This window comes from Balaenoptera acutorostrata, chromosome 11 (genome assembly GCF_949987535.1).
Source record: "Balaenoptera acutorostrata chromosome 11, mBalAcu1.1, whole genome shotgun sequence".
In the NCBI taxonomy this organism is placed as follows: domain Eukaryota; kingdom Metazoa; phylum Chordata; class Mammalia; order Artiodactyla; family Balaenopteridae; genus Balaenoptera; species Balaenoptera acutorostrata.
Window position 1 is genome coordinate 72528072 of NC_080074.1, and position 18772 is coordinate 72546843.

Here is an 18772-nt window from a genome sequence, read left to right on the forward strand (position 1 = left end):
TTTATATACCTCATTCTTTAGTGTTGTTAAATGAAAGAATTTTATTTGTTTTTAAGATACTTTCAGTGGAACCCCAAATGACTGGTATGTTCTTTTAAAACATGAACATTTTTTTCTCTTATTTTATTCTTTTTCACATGTTCCAAATGTTTTATATATATACATATATATTCATTTTTAGACATAGTAAAAACTACAAGTACTAACTGTAATAGGGAAAATATTCTAATTTTTAAGTCAAAATTAACTCTTTGGAGGTACTGGGTCTTATGATGATGATCAGATACTTTCTGGATATATTTTAAATGGACTGCAAGAGAGAAAAATCTGACAGAGGATGGGATTTTACCTGAACGGGGCATAGTCATCTTTCTAAATAGTAGGGAGACAGTTAGCATGGAATTTGAGAATGCTAACTGATGGCTGGCATTTGAATCTCTGTTGTAGAACCTAAGTGAGCTTGAGTAAGTCATTCAAGTCATTTCCCGTCTATTAAACAGGGATAATGGTAATCATATCTAACTCATAGGGTTGTTGGGAGGATTAAATGTCAATCCATATAAAATTCTTAACAACTACCTGACACATACTCTATGCTCAGTAAATGTGAGCATTTACTATCTTTATAGGTAAAATCCCATTACAGAAACATAATTTTTTTGGTAACAAAAATTGTTTCCATGCCTTCTTGGATGCCCGAAAGGAATTGTGTTCTGTAGGTTAAACTGAATTTTTTACATCAGATGTTTGCTCTGATCCCAGACCAACTATCTTTCTATAATTAAAGAACCTGTTGGTATGCATTATGAGACAGGAGAAATGAGCTGAGTTGGCTACTTTGATATTTTGTTTTCCTTTCATTAATCACAGTTATCTTTACCTGCCTTCATTTCACCCTACCTCAAATACACTTCCAAACCAGGAAACAGACTCAAATTCCATAAATACACCTAATGTTAAAATATGCAAAAAGATTCAGAGCCTGGGCTTAGGGTATATTTTTAGCTCTGGTTCATCAACTTACCCTATGGTTTTAATAGTGGGTTCTTTTAGCCAAATTCTATACAAAAAGAGCATTTGGATGTTTTTCAGAGTTTATTAGCTTATTTTGATATAAGTAAGAGTGAAGATATAATTTGAGGCAAACAAGAATACGTATTCTTAAACCTTTTATATTACACAGTAGAAATAGTTAACTTAAAGGTTTTATTTTTATTAAATGCTTTCCTAAGATTATAGTGATGACTGTAGACAAAGTGAAAACATTTAAAAAAGGAAGAAAAACCTTTGCTTTTCTAAGTTGATAACATTTATTACCCTTCTTTTAGAAAGAAGTTCTTATTGCCTGAAAAGAACATAGTTTATTCATATTTTATACATTTCATGCTGAGCGGTCTAGAAGTTTTAGTTTCCACTGAAACCCTTATTTTACTTATTTTCTTGGTCTGCCACTTATCTCTTTTCTGGAATCTTTTGAAGACCTGAAGTAGGAACTGGGCCATTGATAGAAATTTCTGTACTGTACTTTGAAAATTAAGTGCAAACAGAAGAGTGAATGTGTGTGTAAGAAGGGTAATCGTAAAGTAATACTTAGACTTATTAGCACTGGCTCCCCTCTTCAACCACAGGCCCCTTCAGGTGTCTGGAACAACTGAAATGTAGAAAAACTCAAGTGTAGAAAAGTCATAAGTGACAAAAATAGCTGAGTAGAATCAAGAGACAGTGAAGATTGCAGAATACAGGATGTGACTGATCATTTGTGAAAGCAGAAGGAAAAGAACACCCTCCCTGGCTATTGAGAGTGATGAAAAAGAAGCTGCCCTAATAACAAAGGCAAGGAAGGATAGAAATGGGAAAAAATGAGGGAGGAGGCAGGAGAAAAACAAAGCAAAGATAGTAGCAGAAATTAGAAAATGGGGCATTGTGATGTAGTCGATGATAGCAGACAAGAATCGCTCAGAAGGGAGAAAGAGCAAATAGAATGTATAGCATCTCGGTCTCTTGAGAAAATTTTTAAAACATGCTATGATAAATCTTTGTAATGACTCAGTCATTAAGTTTTCAGTTGTGTTTAGTAGACTGTTTACTAGAGCAGCAATATGTGTAATCACTATAAAACGATTTTCTTCAAAACCAGTTCATTTTTAGAAGTTGTCATACTTACCTTGAATTATATGAACACTTTACTTTCCTGAATGCACAGCCCTGCTAGCCCAGATAATTTAAATGTTATGATTTTAATGTGGCTTTGTATTTAGCCAGTGCAGATAATTCCAGCCTTTGTGGAATGGGCCGATTCTGGAGCATATGAAATGCCACGATAAGACTATGTACTTATATAGAAAAATCAAGTAGAGCTCTGAAAGCTTTTAGTTCTCTGGGACATGTTTCATGTTCTGAATTGTTTTTCAGTGGTGATTTCTTTCCTCCCCATCAGTAGGAGTTGTAGACTATAGTAGCTATTTTTCTGCTGTAATACTTTCAGTATTTTCCTGACCTAGATTTCCTTTATGTCAGTTTTCAATTCAGTGAACATTTATTGAGTATGTTTTGTGTGCTAGGCACTGGTCTGGGGGTTGGTTGCAAAGAGGATAAAGATGTGGAACTCACATCTTAGAGGAGAGATCTGTAAATATAATGCCATTATTTCAACAATAAAAATACATATAAGATACAGAAGTAACAGAAGAGGGAGTGCTTGCCACCATTTTTTTTTTCTTTTTCCTTCTTTTTTTTTCCCCCCCCTAGAAAATTCAGCTTGGCCTGAGTATCCACTGTAAGTCCACAATGGAGATGTTAGGATCTCATCTTGATAGTTGCAGCTGATAATGTTGGGTGTCACCAGTAATTTTAGCCAGCTACCATTTCATTACTCCAGTTTGAATTTTCAAAAGTTAAAGACTTTAAGCCATGTAATGTGAGATTATCATTTTCCTATACTAATTTTTAAAAATCAGTAAACAGCTGAATGAGGTCTCCTGTTGCCTTTTTGTAAGGATATTGAGGAAACATTACATCGCTCAGAATCCAAATGAGAAAATTTATTCAGACCTGTTTCAGGAAAAGCTTTACTTTACCCTGAGAAATCAGTTTGCCTTTTACTTGTGAACAATGCAAATCATTGATTGTCCTCAGTTTTTGCTTTAGTTGTGAGAAATCTCAGATTAAAATTAGGCATACTTTTTTTTTTCATGTAATGTCTGAAACATTTATATTAACATATTTCCATACAAATAAAAATTAGGCATACTTTTAATAATTATGTAGCACTCAGTCATCTGCATATCCATATTCTAACTTGTTATTCTTCATCTAACTACATTTTTCTAGATTACAATTTTTATCTACTTATGTTTTTCCTTGTGTTCTTATAAAGTTCCTCAAATCTCTTTTGTACATAAGGCTAAATAGTAATACTTTTTTTAAAAATCTCAAAAAAACTGCTTTATTTTAGTTGTGAGGATAAGCCCCAACGTGAAATTTTCAGTGCAAGGATCCAGTAAAATGGATCCAACTGGAATTCCTGAGGAGTGGAAATAATACACAAGTTTGGCAGGTCTTGAATTACATGCAGGTAAACCTGGATCTGCTGACTTACCTGGAAGTAGGGAATGTGGATGAAAGCTACCATCTCATCCTCTTATTTTCATTAACTTTTTTTTTTTTTTACATAGGTTACATGTTGAGATGACAATATTTTAGATATCTACATTAAATAAAGTATATTTTTTTGTTTTTGCTTTTTTTATAAATTTATTTATTTTATTTATATATTCTTGGCTGTATTGGGTCTCCGTTGCTGCGCGCGGGCTTTTTCCAGTTGTGGCGAGAGGGGGCCACTCCTCGTTGGCGGTGCGCGGGCCTCTCACTGCGGCGGCCTCTCTTGTCGCGGAGCACGGGCTCCAGGCACACGAGCTTCAGTAGTTGTGACACGCGGCCTCAGTAGTTGTGGCTCGCGGGCTCCAGAGCGCAGTCTCAGGAGTTGTGGCGCACGGGCCCAGTTGCTCCGCGGCATGTGGGATCCTCCCGGACCAGGGCCTGAACCCGTGTCCCCTGCATTGGCAGGCGGACTCCCAACCACTGCGCCACCAGGGAAGCCCCTTCATTAACTTTTATCAAGAGAATTCAGAAACTAAACTGGGTACCAAGATTTACTAATTTAGACTTTGTATGTGTATTATTTTCACTAACCTCTTTTAATTCAGACTAATAGCAACAATGAAATTAGCCTGTTTACTTTTGGAGTCCGCAAGATTGAGAAGAGTTGGTGTACTGTATAAAACCAGTTTGGGAGAAGAAGACTGCTAAAGGACAAAAATGTAGTGAAAGCATTAAAAAGAAAAAGAAAAGTAGGCTGTTTTCCGAATTAAAAAACAGAGTGATCTGGCTTGAGGTCCAAGAGGTAGCTTTTGGTCTTTAATAAGAGAAAATGTAAAAGCCTATGATGTTTCCAGTATAGGATAAGATAAATAATTTGAGGGACACTTTAACTTAATTAGAAAGAAAAAAACATTTTTTTTACTTTATTAAAAATAAAATATAGAAATGTGAAAAGAAAAACCATTTCACCATATGAAACCTATTAATAATAAAACCTATTATTTGGGGAATCTGGGTCCAGAGACTTAATCTGTTACTTAATAATATTATAATCATGACCTTGATTGATGGCAGGTTTTGGTCAACTTGTGCATGTATGTTTTAATTCTAATTTTCCCCATGACTAAATTTCCCTGTAAATCTAGCTTTTAATTTCACTGACAGTATTTTTTAAAAATAACAATAATAGGTTATAATCTATTAATGGGAATGGAAGTTTCCTGAAGATGGAATCAGGGAGAAATGTAAGGATGGTCCATAGGATATTCGTTCTTTCCCTCCCCACTCTGCCCGCTTCATAATCTCTCTCCTTTGTGGATGGAAATACTAGCTGAATTCTAGGATTATTTAGGAGTTAAGGTGTCCCCACTTAGTTTTCCATTGCCACTTTTTTCTAATCTTATGATAGCTGAGTTTTTTGAGCATGAAGAGAATCAGTTTACTCTTTCGTCTTCCCCCTTACCCTACCCTTTTCCCACATTTACTAGTCTGAATGAACACTTCAAATGAAATACTCTTTGCTCCAACTGGCAACATACTTTTCCAACTTTTTCCTCCAGCCCAACAAGGTCTCTAGGAAATGGACTGTGAAAAATGAAGAAATTTCACTAGAGGCCAACAAGAGGAGAGAATGATTTTCACTTTTAGTGTGAATTTCTGATTCTTTGTGCTCTGCAACTAATCTGATTTGTATTTTTTTTTTAATATAAATTTATTTATTTATTTATTTACTTACTTACTTACTTACTTATGGCTGCATTGGGTCTTTGTTGCTGCATGCAGGCTTTCTCTAGTTACGGCGAGTGGGGGCTACTCTTCGTTGCAGTGCAAGGGCTTCTCATTGCGGTGGCTTCTCTTGTTGCAGAGCACAGGCTCTAGGTGCCCGGGCTTCAGTAGTTGTGGCACAGGGGCTTAGTTGCTCCACAGCATGTGGGATCTTCCCACACCAGGGCTCGAACCCGCGTCCCCCGCGGTGGATTCTTAACCACTGCGCCACCAGGGAAACCCCGTGATTTGTATTTCTGTGATTGCAAGTTTAATTTGTTTTAATCCCCAAGACCAATCTAAGAGATTTTCATATAACATCTTTTTTTCTTTTTTGCTTTTACTTTTAATTTGCATCACTCAGTTTAGCATTTATTTTTTCACAGTGCGATAGCATGGTATAAGGGAAAAAACAAACACGCACTTTGGATCCTCAAAGATTTCCATTTGAATTATGGATCTTCATTATTAGCCATGTGGTTAACAAACTTCTCTGAATTTCAGGTTCCTTGTTTGTTAAAAGGATCAAGTATAATTGTTATCAGGATTAAGTTAGATTATGCATAGACCTTTATAAAGTGGAAATTATGTAAAAAAGTCTTTGAACTTTACTATGAAAAGGTATAGAATTTACCTTTTCCCCCATAGGATGTCTTTTTTTTTTTTTTTTTTTTTTAAGAAGTACTAAAAGGTAGAATTGGGAAGGAAATGCTGAGCAGGACCTAAATTTGCTCTAGAGTGTCTTGGAAAAGACATTAAAAAACCCCAAAAAACTCATTAATTGAATGTCTACCATATATCCAGCATGTACTAGGAGCTATATGAAAAATCAAGATAAATCTTTTGAATATACGATTGTTGAGATTTGGATTATCCTGAATCCAAGAGTTTTCCAGGTCATGGAGAAGGTCTCTATCTATATAATTTAAACAACTAATGTTGCTACTTTAAAATTTCTTTTTGTCCACCTAAATTTACCTTTTTTGACAGAATGAAGGGAAGATCAATATTGATTAAAAATTTGGATATAGCCAGCCTGTAACTAGAGAATTAAGAGGGTGGTCTAGAGATGAAAAAATAGACTTAAGAACACATACATACACACAGTAAGTGAAAGAAATGCCTAACCATTATGGAAAAGAATATTTTCAGTAATTTACAATTAATTTTAGGAATATCAAAATGTGTGAATCCTGGAAGTGATCAGAAGTATTCACACAGCTCCTTATACTCCAGGATAACCAGTTGGGACAGTGTGTGGGTAATACAAAAATCATTTCTATTTTTGGAATGCCTTACATACTTTTTCAACAGAATTTCCTTTTTAATTACAGGATTGAAAGGAACCTAAAGGGATGATATGGTCCAGAACCCTGATGTCAAGTAAATGGATGATTGTTCTTCCGGATAGGCTCTTCCCATATATTGTCGCAGAAATGAATACTGCCATTCTAGTATTTTAACCATCGCTGGGTCATTAAATTATTCTTTATTTTCATTACATTTAGTTTGTTGAAAGAGAAACAATTGTAGTTAGCATCTCTTTAAATTAAATGTACTTTGAGTGCTAGCTCTTACTCTAGTTTCTTGGTACCATATCCTTTAGTTTTCTCTCTGAAAATCTATTTTCTGTTCTTATAAATGCTTTTGTTATCCATCTTTGTACCTCACTAAGTTTATCTTTATTTCTCTAAGAATTGTAAGGTGTAGTGAAAGGATTAACTTCATATTGTCGTGGTTTTTACTTGCCTGTCTCCACTTTTGGGGGCAGTACAGGATAGCCCCTTGTCTGGCATGTAGAATATATTCAATAAATGTTTATTGAATGAATAAGTGTATGTTTTCATTCTATTCACAGCTTGATAGCATGCTAGTTTTCATTTTTTGTCAAGTAAGGCAAGAAATTTAATCCTTATAGGGTAAGAAACTGAGGCTTAAATTTGTTTAGTGACTTTCCCATGTTCACAGAGCCAGCACTTATTTGGTGTAGGGATTCCAAATGAAGAACTACCACTAATTATACAGCATTTCCCTATCTTATTTCTCATGGCCAAACTCTTCAAAGCTCCAACTGCAATTTGAACAGTTTAACAGCATAATTTTTCTCCATGAAGAGAGAGAGAGAGAGAGTGTGTGTGTGTGTGTGTGTGTGTGTGTGTGTGTGTGTTTAAAGCCTTTCCCTCACTTTTTGGCACTGTAGCTGCTTTCAGGCTCCAATCTCAATCTGTCCCAGCCTCTACCCTGCAGCCAGAATCTGCTCTCCAAAAGGCAAATGTGATCACGTTATCTCCTAATTTAAAAACCCTTCAATGGTTCACCATTTTACGTTCAAACTCCTTGCCAGATTATGTTCAAACTCCTTGGTGTACTAAATAAGGCATTCCGATATCTGGCCCCTTCAACCTCTAGTCTTATAGCTCATCCTTTCCTCTTTTGCATTCACTTAACTGGTGATATCAAACTTCTCACAGCTCCCTGACCCAAGAGCCTGTTTCACTGATTCCTCAGCCTGGAATTACTTCTCTTACCACACCCTAGACTCTAGGGCCACTTTTGCTACAGTCAAAAGTTCACAAAAAAACAGAAGTAAAACCTATGAGTCACTTACATAGTTATTAGTAAAAGTTTATTGTGTGTACACCCAAAAGACAGCGAACTGGGAGCAGTCAAACCAAAATATGGAATGAGGCTCAGGGGTATATTCTGTGAAGACTGTGAGTGTGTATCCTCTACAGTGACTGGTTAAAATATTATAATTTTCTCTTTTCCTTTCTTTTCATTTTTTTTTTTTTTGCAGTTTAAACTTCAAACATTGAGTATTCAACTGCTTTTCTTTCTTTTTTTAAAATTATTTTTTATTATATAAGTTTCAAGTGTACAGCATTATAATTCAACACCTATATACTCCACAAAGTCATCACCACTACAAGTCTAATTATCATCCATCACCATACAGTTGACCCTCTTCACCCATTTAAAAAAATAAAAAAAATTTTATTTGGCTGGTCCGGGTCTTAGTTGTGGCACACGTGATCTTCCTAGTCGTGTGCGGCATCTTTAGTGGCGGCATGCGGGATCTAGTTCTCTGACCAGGGATCCAACCCAGGCCCCCTGCATTGGGAGTGCAGAGTCTTAGCCACTGGACCACCAGGTAAGTCCCGCCCTCCGCTTCACCCATTTTGCCCACCCCTCCTAGACTTTTCTTAAATGAAAGGGAATTGGTTAGTGGTTACCTCATACCAATTTTCGGGAACTATTTAAGTTCTGCTTATGATTTTCACAGGCATAAGCAAAAAGTGACCCAGGTCAAGTTATTACCTCTTACCCTGCAAAATAAGCTAAATTAAGCTTTGCTTGTATGACTAACTGGTTTTGTTCGCTCAGGGAATTTTCAAGTCTGGCGTCTGTGTTTCATTTTAACATTATGAAGTGTCTCTTTACCATGCCCGCAGGCAGAACCGATTGTTCCGTTTTGTATGTGTGCCCACACCTTTACAGGCTTATATCCTAATGTCTGTATGGTCGTATTGCACTTACTTACAAGTATCCACTGTCCCACCCCCATGCCCCAACTAGGCGTCTTTGTACCCCAAGGGACTCACACAGTGCTTGGCACATAGTGATGCTTTGTAAATGTTCAATAAATGAATGGAGTGAAAATATGGCTGAGAAAGAGGGAAAAGAAATGGAAAGCTAAAGGCAAAGCTCTTTAGGGAGAATATTAATTGTTTTGGACATGCGAATGGTGAGTTGTGAGGAGGATCAAAAAGGCGTAAAAGGTTGAACCTCAGCCTTATAGAAACTTACCTCGACGGGAGGCAGGACATGCATCCTAAAGGGCATTAGGAGGTAATTAGACATCTGGGTGAAAATGGCTCGTACCGACTGTATTATAGAATCTTAGAGGCTGGGGAAGTCCCTGCTGAGAAGGATGTAAGTGAAAAATGGCTTAATCAAGTGCCGTCTAAGTGCAAGGGGTTTTTCGTGCGTTAAGCAATTTAATCTTTACAAGCACCCTATGATGAGGGTGTCATCTCCATTTTAGAGACGAAGAAACACGCTCAGAGAATTGAGGGCTTTCAGCGTCCCAAACTACCACGTGGAAGAACCATCATTTAAATTTGGGTCGGCTGCCTCCAATGCCCCGCTCATTTCGCCACGCCTCTCCCCTGCAGTTGGGAGCCACAGGGCTCAAGAGTCGCCCTCCCGGGGTCGCCGGTAGACCAAGACCCTATGCGAGCCGCATCCCGCGGGTCCCAACCCACCCAGCGCGCCCTGCCCCCCCTCGCGCTCAGTGCGCCGGCGCGTCCGGCAGCCCACCCTCTGGGGAGAGGCCCGCGGCGGAGGCGGGGCCGGGGCTCCGGGGCGGGGTGTCCGCGCGCTCTCGAAGGTGGTGGGCGGAGAGCGAAGGGAGGCAGGGAGGAAGGGGGGCGGGCGCGAGGCCGTGGCGGAGGAGGAACTTGTTGCGCCGGCGGCTGCGTGGTGTCGCTCACTCCCTCCGCTCCAGTTCGCCCGGGCGGGCGCGGCGGCGACGGCAGCGGCGGCGCGGGGACGGCGCGATGCGGCGCTACCTGCGCGTCGTGGTGCTGTGCCTGGCCTGTGGCTTCTGCTCGCTCCTCTACGCCTTCAGCCAGCTCGCCGTGTCCCTGGAGGAAGGAGCGGGCGGCGGTGGCGGGAAGCCGCAGGCCGCAGCGGCTTCCTGGCTCGCGGGCGGCGGACGCGGCGCCGGGAGAGGGGCGGGCAGCGCGGGCCCCGCGGCGCATCCCGGCCGGTCTGACAGGTACGGGCCGTTCCCTGTCGGGGGCCGGGGCGGGGGGCGCGGGGGCGCGGGGCTCCGCCCGGCCCGGGCTGCCTGCGGGTCAGCCCCGCGCCTCCCGCCACCAGGCCCGCGTCTGCCGCTTCTTTGCCGCAGACTCTGATCCCCTTTGCTCGTTTCCCTCCTTTTCCTCACCCTGGGGGTGAGCCCAGCGCTGCTCCAGCCCGAGAACACCCCACGCTTTTTGTGTTTGTCTTCTGACCCATTCCTTAGGCACTATTCAGAGCAGTTAGAAATTAATTTTCAGCTCTTAGTTGACAGTTGCATTTTCTTTTTCCTTTTTTCTTAGAATTGAAAATAAGAGGGTCCTACCAAAGCCTTCTTGCTGTCTGGCTAGTGGGAATTCCCTCTTGTTTCCATGGCGTTCAAGTTGAGATATTTAAACATCGGGCTGGCGCCCTAGTTCAGTTTTTTGCCACCTCCTGAATGGGACATCTAAATTTCCTGTTAACGCTTAAAATTTTCATTATTTGCCGGTTAGTTAAATTTGGATAGAGCATTTCTGCGGATTGTGAATTCTTCTTTAGGAAACGATCGGTCTGTTGTGAAACTTACAGCAAGTTAAGAAAAATAAGCGATACTTAACATGCTCACGTCTTTTGTGAGTTGGGATAGAGGTGTTTCTCTTTAAAAATCGGAATTTAAAAAGCATAATGACTTAAGTGGATTTACACAGATCACTGTCAGAGTTGGAATCAACATGAGATTTAAATGGAAAAAGCAACGCATTACGAATGCTTAACAAAATCTGAGCGTTTCCACTTCCTTGAAAAAGAGGCTCCTCTGTTTGTGGGCACCTCTCTTACTCCGTGTGCTCCCTTAGTAAGAGGCAAAGGCTGCTTTGATATGAAAAACTTCCTACGGGTTGGTAGGAGGAGGGAGCGCAGGTCAGCTGTAGGCTGTTAACGTTCTTCTGAGAGTTGATGGCCATTCCCAAAATGAAAGGGGACGTTTGGGCAGAGGAGCAGCATGGAAAAGCTGGATTGTCCTGTTTTCATCCTGTGATTTGATTACAGTCAGGACTCTGTTCATAAAAGCAGAACTACTTTCCAGAGTCAGGTTTGTCAACGCTATTATCTGTTCTGGGAGAGGCCGTGACTGAAGACCTGGATGAGCTCATGAAAAGCTAATGGTGGTCTGTTATGTTCCAGTGAAGCATTTAAAGTTATGGGGAAGAAACTGTTTTTGCATTGGGTAGAATTGTCAGGAAGCAACAGTTTTATCAAAACATTGAATGAAAGTGGACTATGATATTAGCATTTCAATCTGATAGAGTAACATTCATTTTTAGTGCCTTTTGTCTGAGATACTTAATATTTTGTGACAAATTTTTATAAATTGTATCTGCTTGGCTAGCTAATTTTAACAAAATTACATTATTTGAAATTCATAAAATAAGTGCTTCAGCTTTAATGAATATTTTATAGAGCCATTACTGAAATCTGAAGTTTGATGTGTCAGAATTGAGTCAGCTAAAAAGCTGTCTATTACAGGTCCTCTGGGCAACATAACTCCTCATTTTAAATGAGGCACACATTTGAGTTAAAACTGAAGGTGTATCATTCTTTGTAAAGAAGTGTGGGCAGAGAAGCAACCCGGAAAAGCTGGATTGTTTGTAGCCTATGATTTGATTAAGGTCAGAAGAATTCCTAAGACATCAGGACTCTTCATTTTAAATGTTATCAATTATAACATCTTTTTTAGATTTCTCATAGAGTTCAGTCAACTTTTTTGGCTACCATGGGATATGGAGTAGGTATTAACATCTTTTCCTATGTATAAATAGTTTGGCAGAGGTGCAGAGGGCATCAGTACCAGCATTAGAAACTATGTATCCTTTGCTCTGCAAGTGCTCTTTCTTTCTATAAGGCTGCTGTGATAAGAACCTAGTCTAGATAGTGTTACATCAGTGTAAAATGGGGCTATGAGGCAAGCAACATCTTCCTTTTTTTGGTAGGACTTGATTATCATTGCATTCTTACTTTTTTAAAAGCAGTCTTACCTCAAAGATTAAAACTATTATTTCTCTCTCTCATTTGAAACATGGGATTATGGTTATAACCAATAGGTTCCAGTGGTCAAACCATATAGAAAATATTCATTGCACAGAATTCCACGACAAAATACTTGGAAATGTCCTTGCACGTTCTCAAAGTAAAAACTAGAAAATGATGGAAACAATTTTTCAGTGAAATTTATTATTAATGAGTTCATTTTGTTTGAATCCATTATTTTGGTATTTAGAAAATGGGTAGATCTTAGTGTCAGACAAACCTGTGGTCTCATTCTGGCCCTGTTTCCTGTGAAAACTTGACCACCTCTCTGCTTCACTTTTCTTACCTGTAAAATGTAGTTTGTATTTACCTTAATTAATTTATAGTAATCAGAATTCTTAGTTGTCAGTCACCAAAGTCCATTAAAACTGACTTCAGCAAAACAGATATTTATAGGCTTATATGGGTTGCTGGAAGGAACAGGATTGAAGGAAGAATTCCCCAGGCAGTTCCAGGGACCTCAAGGACTGGGGACTCTTTCTCTTCTGCCTTTGTTTCTGGGGTCTTTCAACTTCTTGTAGTGTTTCATCTCTAATCTCAAGTAGAAAATTCTAGAAAAAGGCTCTCATTGGACTTGCATCACACACCCATCCTTGGACCAGGCAATGTTGCCTGGGATGGGGGCCTCTGGTTCTCTGGGCTGTGTCCCTTGCACATCCATACTGCAGACAGAATCCCATGACCGGCGCTGGAGAGGAGTGCTGCCTCAGTGGAGAGGGATGCTCGGGGGGTGGGGGTGGGAGGTAGTGGCTCTTCCACACAGAGGGACTCTCTGAAGGTGCTCAGTGTGGACAGACTGTATTTAAGGTATTCAATCTAAAGCACTTATCTAAAGCACTGACCAGATGTCAGTACTTCAGAAGGAGTTAAACCATTCTGTGGCTTTAGATACTCTGGGTGATTAAATTTTCACATTTCACTGATGACAGCGATTATCAAGATTTCATCCCATTGAGGCTGTACAGCATATCGGTAGTAGGGAATCAAGAAACTACTAGGCATTTCAGTGATACCATTTCTGGACCCGTCATACCCTTAGTGTGAATGACTGTTAACTGGGAGGTAGTCACCTTACTTTCCTTTTCAGATCTGGTCAGGCCATCAAGTTATGGTTTCTGCTGGGTCCCAGGAACACTAACTAGTAAGATATACTGAAAATGTAGAGTGGGAAGAGTCAGGGCTTTGGAAACAGACTTCAGCTTTGCCACTGACTGGCTGTGTTAACCTTGAACACATTTCCTCATCAGTTACACAGAGGTAAGAGTATCTGTGATAATTGGGTTATTTGTGGGAATTGAAAAAAATAGCTTGTGTAGATTACTTGGTATGGTGCCTGGCACAATAAAATTATAGCTAATTCAGTGATGGTTTTGATCATTTAAATTTTAAATGATTTTTTTTTTTTTTTTTTTTTCAGTTTCTGACCTCTGGGAAAAATGTCCTCAGGCCCCAGTCCAGACCTGCTAAAACCAGAGTCCCTGGGAGTGGGGCTTGGGAATCTATATTTTAGATATGTGATCCAGGTTGTTATTATAAAGCCAAAGATTGAGAACCATTGATTTAACTGAGAATGATTTGACCACTATTTTTGCGCTATTGTTTTTTGGGGGACAAATTTTTTCCCTCTTCCCTGCAGTTATTTTTGAAGAAGAGAGGAGTTAGGCAGTGAACAGTGAAGAAGGCTGAATTATTTACTAAAGCCACCTTAATCTCTGCTTTGTTGATGCAGAGACATCTTAGATAAAAACCAGTACTTTTCACCTTGTATTTCAGTTCACTGAAGATCGTACTTCACATAGCTGTAAAGTGCTTAGCACAAACCTGACTAGTAAATTAATTAATTAATATTGTTCTGTGCTTTTGAACGGGAAAGTGATTAGGTTAATGAGAAAATAATGTGTACTTTTGACTTAGAAATCCTATTTTAAAACATTAAGATTATTATCTATGTGTCATACCTGTTGGAAATACTTCCCCCCAACATGTTGACTTAAATTTTTTTCAGAGTGCATGCCATGTGAAGTTTAAAATTTTTATGTGTTCAGATTGACAGTTTTTTCCTTTATCATTTTTATTTTTGTCATGCATAGAAAAACGTTCTACCAGTGGGTTTTTTTCCGTTTTTTTTTTTTTTCATTTAAACCTTTAATTCAGTTTTTGTTTTTTTTGAGAGAGAGAGTTTAGGTTGTACAGTGTGATGCTAACTTATTTTTGAAATGGTTAGATAATTGTTCATTGCCATTTGTATATAAGCATTTCTTTTCGCACTTCTTGAATATTCATGAAACTAGATATTTATGAAAAATAAGACCTGACTTAGATGTCTGAAGACAATTTTTAGTTGAAAATGAGTTGTGCAGGCACTGATCTTTAAATAGTGGTGGTCAGAACCATGGGAATGGTCTCCTTTAACATGGCTGTGAGCACCTTTATTTCTCTTGCAGTCACAGTGCAAGTATCTGTGCCTTTAAGGTGCATTCAGACTTCCACATTCTTATGCTGGATATGCCTAGACTTATCACTCTCTCCACGATGCACATGGTTTTCACTAAAGCCTCATGGCTATCATGGACATTTAGAAGTGAAAAAAACCTTTTCCAGTTTGATTTAAAAGTATGAAAGACCTTCTGCTATTGCACTTAAGTAAACTTTAAGTTTGAGGACTGTTATTGTGGAGAGTGTTACTGTTAAATGCTCTGTTTAATCCAGAGCATGATGTCTCAATTTTTTTTTTAAGTTTTGAATTTTATTTTATTTACTTTTTTATACAATAGGTTCTTATTAGTCATCAGTTTTATACACATCAGTGTATACATGTCAGTCCCAATTGCCCAATTCAGCACACCACCATCCCCACCCCCCCCACGGCTTTCTCCCCTTGGTGTCCATACGTTTGTTCTCTACAGCTGTGTCTCAACTTCTTCCCTGCAGACTGATTCATCTGTACCATTTTTCTAGGTTCCACATACATGCGTTAATATACGATATTTGTTTTTCTCTTTCTGACTTCACTCTATATGACAGTTTCTAGATCCATCCATTTGTCTCAACAAATGACCCAATTTCGTTCCTTTTTATGGCTGAGTAATAGTCCATTGTATATATGTACCACATCTTCTTTATCCATTCATCTGTCGATGGGCATTTAGGTTGCTTCCATGACCTGGCTATTGTAAATAGTGCTGCAATGAACATTGGGGTGCATGTGTCTTTTTGAATTATGGTTTTCTCTGGGTATATGCCCAGTAGTGGGATTGTTGGATCTTATGGTAATTCTATTTTTAGTTTTTTAAGGAACCTCCACACTGTTCTCCATAGTGGCTGTATCAGTTTACATTCCCACCAACAGTGCAAGAGGGTTCCCTTTTCTCCACACCCTCTCCAGCATTTGTTGTTTGTAGATTTTCTGATGATGCCCATTCTAACTGGTGTGAGGTGGTACCTCATTGTAGTTTTGATTTGCATTTCTCTAATAATTAGTGATGTTGAGCATCTTTTCATGTGCTTCTTGGCCATCTGTATGTCTTCTTTGGAGAAATGTCTATTTAGGTCTTCTGCCCATTTTTGGATTCGGTTGTTTGTTTCTTTAATATTGAGCTGCATGAGCTGCTTGTAAATCTTGGAGATTAATCCTTTGTCAGTTGCTTCATTTGCAAATATTTTCTCCCACTCTGAGGGTTGTCTTTTCGTCTTGTTTATGGTTTCCTTTGCTGTGCAAAAGATTTTAAGTTTCATTAGGTCCCATTTGTTTATTTTTGGTTTTATTTCCATTTCTCTAGGAGCTGGGTCAAAAAGGATCTTGCTGTGATTTATGTCATAGAGTGTTCTTCCTATGTTTCCCTCTAAGAGTTTTATAGTGTCTGGTCTTACATTTAGGTCTGTAATCCATTTTGAGTTTCTTTTTGTGTATGGTGTTAGGGAGTGTTCTCATTTCATTCTTTTACATGTAGCTGTCCGGTTTTCCCAGCACCACTTATTGAAGAGACTGTCTTTTCTCCATTGTATATCCTTGCCTTCTTTGTCATAGATTAGTTGACCATAGGTGCGTGGGTTTATCTCTGGGCTTTCTATCTTGTTCCATTGATTTATGTTTCTGTTTTTGTGCCAGTACCATGCTGTCTTGATTACTGTAGCTTTGTAGTATAGTCTGAAGCCAGGGAGTCTGATTCCTCCAGCTCCATTTTTTTCCCTCAAGACTGCTTTGGCTATTCGGGGTCTTTTGTGTCTCCATACAAATTTTAAGATTTTTTTTGTTCTAGTTCCATAAAAAATGCCATTGGTAATTTGATAGGGATTGCATTGAATCTGTAGATTGCTTTGGGTAGTACAGTCATTTTCACAATATTGATTCTTCCAATCCAAGAACATGGTATATCTCTCCATCTGTTTGTATCATCTTTAATTTCCTTCATCAGCATCGTATAGTTTTCTGCATACAGGTCTTTTGTCTCCCTAGGTAGGTTTATTCCTAGGTATTTTAATCTTTGTGTTGCAATGCTAAATGGGAGTGTTTCCTTAATTTCTTTTTCAGATTTTTCATCATTAGTATATAGGGATGCAAGAGATTTCTGTGCAATGATTTTGTATCCTGCAACTTTACCAAATTCATTGATTAGCTCTAGTAGTTTTCTGGTGGCATCTTTAGGATTCTCTATGTATAGTATCATGTCATCCGCAAACAGTGACAGTTTTACTTCTTCTTTTCCAATTTGGATTCCTTTTATTTCTTTTTCTTCTCTGATTGCCGTGGCTAGGACTTCCAAAGCTGTGTTGAATAATAGTGGTGAGAGTGGACATCCTTGTCTCGTTCCTGATCTTAGAGGAAATGGTTTCAGTTTTTCACCATTGAGAATGATGTTTGCTGTGGGTTTGTCGTATGTGGCCTTTATTATGTTGAGGTAGGTTCCCTCTATGCCCACTTTCTGGAGAGTTTTTATCATAAATGGGTATTGAATTTTGTCAAAAGCTTTTTCTGCATCTATTGAGATGATCATATGGTTTTTATTCTTCAATTTGTTAATATGGTGTATCACATTGATTGAGTTGCATATATTGAAGAATCCTTGCATCCCTGGGATAAATCCCACGTGATCATGGTGTATGATCCTTTTAATGTGTTGTTGGATTCTGTTTGCTAGTATCTTGTTGAGGATTTTTGCATCTATATTCATGAGTGATATTGGTCTGTAATTTTCTTTTTTTGTAGTATCTTTGTCTGGTTTTGGTATCAGGGTGATGGTGGCCTCACAGAATGAGTTTGGGAGTGTTCCTTCCTCTGCAGTTTTTTGCAAGAGTTTGAGAAGAATGGATGTTAGCTGTTCTCCAAATGTTTGATAGAATTCACCTGTGAAGCCACCTGGTCCTGGACTTCTGTTTGTTGGAATATTTTTAATCACAGTTTCAATTTCATTACTTGTGATTGGTCTGTTCATATTTTCTATTTCTTCTTGGTTCAGTCTTGGAAGGTTATACCTTTCTAAGAATTTGTCCATTTCTTCCAGGTTGTCCATTTTATTGGCATAGATTTGCTTGTAGTAGTCTCTTAGGATGCTTTGTATTTCTGCGATGTCTGTTGTAACTTCTCCTTTTTCATTTCTAATTTTATTGATTTGAGTCCTCTCCCTCTTTTTCTTGATGAGTCTGGCTAATGGTTTATCAATTTTGTTTATCTTCTCAAAGAACCAGCTTTTAGTTTTATTGAGGTTTGCTGTTGTTTTCTTTGTTTCTATTTCATTTATTTCTGCTCTGATCTTTATGATTTCTTTCCTTCTACTAACTTTGTGTTTTGTTTGTTCTTCTTTCTCTATTTCTTTTAGGTGTAAGTTTAGATTGTTTATTTGAGATTTTTCTTGTTTCTTGAGGTAGGCTTGTATAGCTATAAACTTCCCTCTTAGAACTGCTTTTGCTGCATCCCATAGGTTTTGGATTGTCGTGTTTTCATTGTTATTTGTCTCTAGGTATTTTTTGATTTCCTGTTTGATTTCTTCAGTGATCTCTTGGTTATTTAGTAACGTATTGTTTAGCTTCCATGTGTTTGTGTTTTTTATGTTTTCTTCCCTGTAATTCATTTCTAATCTCATAGCGTTATGGTTAGAAAAGATGCTTGATATGATTCCAATTTTCTTAAATTTACTGAGGCTTGATTTGTGACCCAAGATGTGATCTGTCCTGGAGAACGTTCTGTGTGCACTTGAGAAGAAAGTGTAATCTGCTGTTTTTGGATGGAATGTCCTATAAATATCAATTAAATCTATCTGGTCTATTGTGTCATTTAAAGCTTCTGTTTCTTTATTTATTTTCATTTTGGATGATCTGTCCATTGGTGTAAGTGAGGTGTTAAAGTCCCCCACTATTATTGTGTTACTGTCGATTTCCTCTTTTATAGCTGTTAGCAGTTGCCTTATGTATTGAGGTGCTCCTATGTTGGGTGCATATATATTTATAATTGTTATATCTTCTTCTTGGATTGATCCCTTGATCATTAGGTAGTATCCTTCCTTGTCTCTTGTAACATTCTTTATTTTTAAAGTCTATTTTA

The 18772-nt window shown here is 38.5% G+C and overlaps 1 protein-coding gene across 3 annotated transcripts in view; it reads left to right on the forward strand.

The window, feature by feature from the left end:
• The first annotated feature begins 9800 nt into the window (after nucleotides 1-9800).
• GXYLT1 (glucoside xylosyltransferase 1) overlaps nucleotides 9801-18772 on the forward strand; it is a 59331-nt gene continuing 50359 nt past the window's right edge. For all 3 annotated transcript variants that reach the window (XM_057556965.1, XM_057556964.1, XM_057556966.1), the window contains exon 1: nucleotides 9801-10144. In XM_057556965.1, coding sequence (XP_057412948.1) covers nucleotides 9924-10144 — 221 coding nt within the window. In that variant the 5' untranslated portion in view covers nucleotides 9801-9923. The remainder of the gene's footprint in view (nucleotides 10145-18772) is intronic.